Here is a 6860-nt window from a genome sequence, read left to right as displayed (position 1 = left end):
GTGCTGTGTTAGATGGACCTTTCAGGAATCACAGTCTGCTGGAAGATCTTGCAGAAGATCACCACATTGCAAAAGTTTGGATGAGTGGTTGAAATCCATCTCCCACTGAAGATAATCCAGAGGTGGTGTTGCTTTGTCAACAGGAGCAAAGAAAGGTGCCATTTGACCTTATGAATGTGTAGCTGTCTGTTATTCCATTTGTGCCCACTGCAGAAGTAAAAACGTTTGTAGTGGTTCTTGAGAATCTGGCATTGTAATTCATAAACACAAGAGGGAAAAATATACTTGAAAGTCAGGAAGGGGATGGAATAATCTGTGAGATCACTTCTGGATTCAGTGAAATGAGGACACTCTAGTTGTGCATTGCATCTCAGAGTAGCTGTGTTGTGGTACTGGAGTGTGGAGGAAAGCTGTAGGAGGTGGCCTGGGGACAATTCAAGCAGACACTGGCATAATTAACAGGACAGGATGGGGATGTGAGGAAACAAGTTATGCAGAGCACGAATATGGTGACATCTCCTTTGAGGAAAGCTAATAAAGTTCTGTGCATTGCCAGTTATTCTGTGTCCTTCTCTCCAGTTGCTCTGGCTGAGGATCATAGCTTCTGGCTGTGCCTGCATTCCCTTGGAGCCAGCGTGGGTCTGAGCAGCTCTTAGGAGCCTGCGCTTCATGTGTAATAAATTTGCCAGTGGGAGTGAGATCTGCTTCTCTGGTTGGGAGCCTCTGATGTTGAGTGAGGCTCTGTTTAAGCACTCAGAGGGAAATCTGTAGGCAGGATCAGCTTGTACAAATCTGCTACTAGTCAATTAGTTAAGTGGGCTAGTTGCAACAAGCTGGGTGGGGGATGGTGCTTTTCCTCCCATATGAGGGTGGGCAGGAATTCAAAGCCAGGAGGCCTCAAAGGTAAAAACATACTCAACAGATGCTTGTTTCTTTGTTTGTTGTGATTCTGACAGTTGTCTACTGTTTGCTGACATATTACTACTTGTAATGTGTTATCTCTGGGATGTTTGATATATCTGTCTCATGTCTCTGTCCAGATGCATCATTACTAGATGCCAAATCGGCTGTCATCTGTGCTAAGTTGCAACCAAAATGGCTAAGTACAGGCTTGTTCTCTTGAGACATGGGGAAGGAGCCTGGAACAAGGAGAATCGTTTCTGCAGCTGGGTGGATCAGAAGCTGAGCAGTGATGGGATAAAGGAAGCTCAGAACTGTGGCAAACACCTTAAAGCACTGGGCTTTGAGTTTGACCTTGTCTTCACCTCCGTACTCAGCCGCTCCATCCAGACTGCATGGCTTGTCCTGGAAGAGATGGGCCAAGAGTGGGTCCCCATTCAGAGTTCCTGGCGACTGAATGAACGTCACTATGGTGCACTGATCGGTCTCAACAGAGCAGAAATGGCTCTGAATCATGGGGAGGAGCAAGTGAAAATATGGAGGAGAAGCTATGATGTTACCCCACCTCCCATAACTGAATCTCATCCTTACTATGAAGAGATATACAATGATCGCCGGTATAAATGCAGTGATGTCTCTCAGGATAATCTCCCAAGGGCTGAAAGTCTGAAAGATGTGCTTGATAGACTCCTTCCCTATTGGAGTGAAAAGATAGTGCCAGAACTGAAAAGTGGCAAAATGATCCTTATCTCTGCTCATGGTAACAGCAGCAGGGCATTGCTGAAGCATGTGGAAGGTAAGGGTCTTTGTTTTAGCCTTCTTACTCAACTGTTTAGAGCTTTACATCTTGTTCTGTAGGGTAAATGACTTATCTGTGCAATGTTACATTTAATGTCTGTGGTCTCCAAGGAGAAAGTAAAAAAGTTGGCCTATCAGAACAGGAATCAGACTGGGGGATGCAGAAAAGGGAGAGGATTAATTGGATTAATGTAGTTAAGAAGAGAGCCAGATGCTTTCCCTGTGTTTCTCACAGCTCATTTTAAACTAATGTATTCAGACTAACTTTGGTCTAGATAGACATGAACTCTTCAGGCTCTAACTATTTTTGGATTTGTTCAGCTGTTATGTCTGAAGGGTTGAAGTAATAATCTGTTCATTAAACAAGCATTGCTATAACAGCAGAATGAAGTGTTTGTCTTGGATTGTGGAAGACATTCTTGACTGTTACTGTGGTGGGTCACTTTTGAGGCTTCATTCCTGATAAATCTTTTATTTAAAAAGCTGCTGTGACAGGGAGCTCTGCAGAGAGTAGGTACTTGCTAAAGGTTTTGCAAATACTGTATTATTTCCCAATACAGAAAATGCCTACCCATAAACAGCTAACTTGGTAGCTTAGCATAAGGTTGCTTATTTATTTGGAACCTGAAAAGGATGTGATTTATCTTTAAGTCATTGCTAGATTGTTCCCCCCTGCTTCTTTAATGACACATGTTCTAGTTTAGGTCATCCTAAACTGGGAGATGGACTGTATTAATTTATTTTTCTGTGGGTGTAGGAGAATTTAGTGATTATACATGTATGAATGCAGTCTGCTAGAGGTGTAGTTGCAAGTATGCACAGACTGGATTGTGTCCACTCAATTTTTCAGTTGTAAAACCCTCTTGTGTGTGGCTCTACAGCTCTGACTCTGAGCACTTTTTGCATTCAGGCATGCTGGCACAGTCAGGACAGCTGATGCTTTAGCAGGAGTCCGAAGGCCAGGGAATAAGCATGTTCAGGTGGCTTCTGGAACTACAGAGGCTGTGAATGCTGGGGTACAGATCACTGCTTGGATGAAGGAGGAAGGCTGGTTCAGCCGGTTTCACTGATGTAGTCAGGGTGGTTGTCCATACCATGTGACATTATAAAGAATTGCAAAGGAAAAAGGGGCAGGGGGACTAGCAACTGTGGTGTCTCCCCTGCCCCCCAAAGAACTGAAGCGGTTCATGAAGCCATGCTGGCCAAGCCTTTTGGGGGTGAAATGCTGCAAGCTGACCACAGCTTCAGCAGAAACCCTGTGCCGCTTTCTGTGGAGGTATGCACCAAGGCTAGAGCTGACAGCATCAGTGACTGGTAGAGGTTACCTTAAAGTTAGTATGACTGGATTCCTTGCTGCATTGAGCTCAGAGCAGTGTAAGGTAGAGCAGATGCAAAGCTTTTCATTGGGGCAGTCTATTAGGTATAACCTTTCAAGGGCTGCCCTCACTTAAAGTAGAATAGAGCTGTGTCTTTTGTCTGTGCTACACTATACCTTGTTCCTACCAGTGTGTGCTTACATAGGGAAATGTGAGGAATCCTTGGCAGAGGACCTAGTTCTGTTGACCGAGGACTGTCCACCAGCTACACCAGCTCTCAGAAGCATTTGCCAGGTACATGCTGGCTCTTCTGCCCTTTATGCAGTGGAGATTTGGACTGATGTCCTCTATGTTAGCTGGAGCCATGTTTTTTGGCATTTAGAAAACTGGGCTCCAATTGCCTCAAGCAGTAATCCTACATTACTGCTTGGATGTCTTCGTTATAGTGATAACTTAATCCTGGAAGCTGTAGCTCAGATACTTTAAATGGCCGTAAATTTGGTTTTCATTCAGTTTGATCTGGTGAAACAAATATAATTGTTTTTGTGTGAAATTTAATGTCTCTTCTGAAAGACTTCAGAATATCCTTGAAGTTACTATTTCAAGGAGGTATTTTTTGGAAACAGGCCTGCAGTTCTCTGAATTAGAATGTTTTCCTTGTTATGAGTAACTGGTAAAGAGCTTGAAATGTGTATCTGTTTTCTGCTTGCACACAAAAATAATCAGAGAACAGAATGTCAGGCTAACAGGGCTTTGATTGTGGGTGTGGATTTTGTTCTTGTTTCCTCAGTGCTCAGAGTGGACCTCATTAAGATGCATGAAATGTCTGTAGGGTCTGTCATGGTTTGTATGTGAGGACTTAAAGTGAAACCCCAGTAGTCTTTCTGGAAACAATATTTAACACAAACTGGACCATACTCTTGTATGCACTTGGAGATCAGAAACAGCAGCTTCTCTGAGAGCTTGCTCTTCTGTGCTGGTGGGCTGAGTGTCCTTTCTCCCAGAGGGTGCTGCTGAAGATCTCGGTGCTGTGAGCTGTTGCTGTCCAGTGGGGATGTTTGGCTGTATTCCTTCTAGGTAATCCCTATGAATTTGATAAATGCCACCAAGGACAAGTGTGGTGGTTTTGTGCAATCCTGTCAAAGATACAATGTTGGGATCAAATTTTTGTCTTTAACTGAGCTTGTCCAGTTCTTTCAGAGCACTTATTTTTTTGCATCATCTTCAGGTGATGCGTGTGATGATGCTAGGAATCATTGGTGCAACTGAAAATCAGCAGAGCAAGAGGATAGTTTTCATTATATGTTGTTAGGGTTGGAAGGGCTTTCTAAAAGTAATGTTTTCTTCAAGCAGCAGTCTTGTGCTTGCTGGTAGAAGTGTCTTGTCATTACTTAGCAACTGTTATGTTCTGACACCTATTGGTATGGACCATGACCTGTAACTAGGGTCTTCAGACACGCCATATTTTTTCTTTCATGGTGTACCATCTCTGATACATTGAAAAAGCAATGGCAACAAGATGCTAATGAGGAGGGTATCTACAGTAACCATATCAGACTTGTTCAATAGATTTTACTTTGGATGCTGAAACATATTGATCATGAAAGCATTAGTTGCTAAAATCTGCAAAATAAGCATCCTACATAAACAGGATCTGTTTACAGGTGATTTTCTCAATTCTTTGAAGGAGGAATAGTTTGCTCTGTTATCTTATAACTGATACTTCAGTTTGAGACCGTCTTAGTAGTGTCCCATCGTGAAGACAACATTAGTATAATAGTTATGACCAGCTTGCCCTGTTTCTGTTGAAGTGCTAATAGGAGACCAAGTCTAATGGACTAATTTTCCAGGTGACTGGCAGAAGGATTGATGGGCTGTCTCAACTTCTTTCTTCCCTCCTGACCATTTAGCTCTGAGAACTGGTGTTAAGTACCTCAAGACAGGGTGTTGTGGAAGGTCTGATTCAAAAATTTCCTCCCTGTTGAAAGGTTGCCATCTCTTGGATATGGTGTGGTGGTTACTGAGCCTTGTCATGCTCTGGGTAGAAAATGGAGGGGAGAAGTTACCTCATCTATTGAAGACAGATACAGATGTTGCACCCATTGGGCTTGTCTGGTTGCGGTCACAGACCTGGCACAGAGCTCTGAAACTTGTCTTGCAGGCAGAATGTGGTGACTGGGAATGTTGGGTGCCAAAAAGGACCATGGTGGCTTGACCTTGGCTGGATGCCAGGTGTCCAAGCTATTCTATCAATTTGCTTCCTCATCAGGACAGTGGGAAGAGAAAATAAGGTGGGGAAGAAACCTGATGTGTTAAGGTAAAGGCAGTTTAATAAAGCACAAGCAAAGGCTCCCCACAGAAGCAAAGGAAAACAAAATATTTATTCTCTACTACCCATCAGCAGGTGATGTCCAGCCACCTCCCAGAAGTAGGGCTTCAGTATGCATAGCAGTTGCTCCAGAAGACAAATGTCATAATAATGAATGCCCCTCCCCCTTCCTCCTTTGTCTTAGCTTCTGTTGCTGAGCAGATGTCATATGGTATGGAACATCCCTTTGGTCAGTTTGGGTCAGCTGTCCTGGCTGTGTCCCTTCCCAAGATCTTGGCCCCTGCCTGCTGGATACGGGGGGGGGACGGGGGGAATGCTGCTGAGGCAACCTTGATGCTGTGCGAGCGCTGCTTACAGTAGCAAAAGCACTAGTGTAGTGTATTATCAACACCTTTCTAGCTACTAACACAAAGCACAGCACTAGGAGGGCTGCTATGGGGAAAAATAACTCCATCTTGGTGAGACACAATACCATGTTATTACCTAAGCAGCTCCTGGTCACTGTCTGTGGTCATTACTGAGGCCATCCCACTATGAGACAGTGTAGGAAAGCAAGTAATGAATCTATGATATTCCTATGTAGTAGAGAAATCCAGCCTACCTTAAACTCTCAAACAGTCCAAGATTAAATAGACTGAAAGAAGTGTGATATTTGCTACTACTAGCTCTAGCTGTCAACTATGGCATTAGGTGAGAAAGTTGCAGAAGGCTTGCATAGGGTCCCAGGCTGCACTACCATCAGGAGGAACTCAAGGCAGCACCGTAAACAAATGGTGTTCTCTGAGCATGCAACTCTAGAGCCTACCCCCATACATACTGCCCTTGGACAGAGCTCTGGCAAAATGTTTTCATCTCTGACAGAGGCACTATTGAGAGTCCCTCAAGCCCAAGTTTGTGGAAACAAGTCACTAACAACTTGCATCTGAAACTCTTCTGTCCCAGCCGTAGGTCGTGGTAAGGCTGTTCCAGCCCTTTTGCACTATCATGAGGCACTTGCCACCCCCTTCCCTGGGCTGATTCGGACTACCACCATGACAGAAAACTAACCACTCCTTGCTATTTCTTGCCAGTTTACAGGGCAAATTAACTTGCCAAAAGGCCCAACAAGCTCACAAGAAATAAGCAGCAGAAGTCCAGAGCAAAGACTGGGATGACAGGGAATGCAAGATCATCTCATTTCAGCAGCAGTGAGTTGTTAGATCTCAAGCTGTTTTCTGTAACTGCCTTCAGACACCACAGTCACATTAGTATTTCAGTAAGAAGGTTGAACAGCAAAATCAGTAAAGTCTTATTGCTAGTCCTCAACACAGTCCACACCAGGACTTGCAATGTAACTCGAGCATGTAAACTACTGGAATATTGTAACTGCACAAGTATCACATTGACAGTAATGCAAAAAAGTAAAATCCTTGAGGGCACTGCTCTCCATGCTCACCAGCTGGTGAGACCAGCATCAGGCCTTCCCTCATCAACTCCATCTCAGCCAGACATAATACAGTGTCAGGATGGGGATCTCG

The 6860-nt window shown here is 44.1% G+C and overlaps 1 protein-coding gene across 1 annotated transcript in view; it reads left to right on the top strand.

Moving 5' to 3' along the window:
• Positions 1-1095: 1095 nt before the first annotated feature.
• BPGM (2,3-bisphosphoglycerate mutase) overlaps positions 1096-6860 on the top strand; it is a 10842-nt gene continuing 5077 nt past the window's right edge. The window contains exon 1 of the mRNA XM_010084102.1: positions 1096-1696. Within this exon, the coding sequence (XP_010082404.1) occupies positions 1096-1696 (601 nt within the window). The remainder of the gene's footprint in view (positions 1697-6860) is intronic.

Source organism: Pterocles gutturalis, unplaced genomic scaffold (genome assembly GCF_000699245.1).
Source record: "Pterocles gutturalis isolate BGI_N339 unplaced genomic scaffold, ASM69924v1 scaffold26965, whole genome shotgun sequence".
Lineage (NCBI taxonomy): Eukaryota > Metazoa > Chordata > Aves > Pterocliformes > Pteroclidae > Pterocles > Pterocles gutturalis.
The sequence above is the reverse complement of the archived record's forward strand: the minus strand, read 5'-3'. Positions and strand labels throughout refer to the sequence as shown.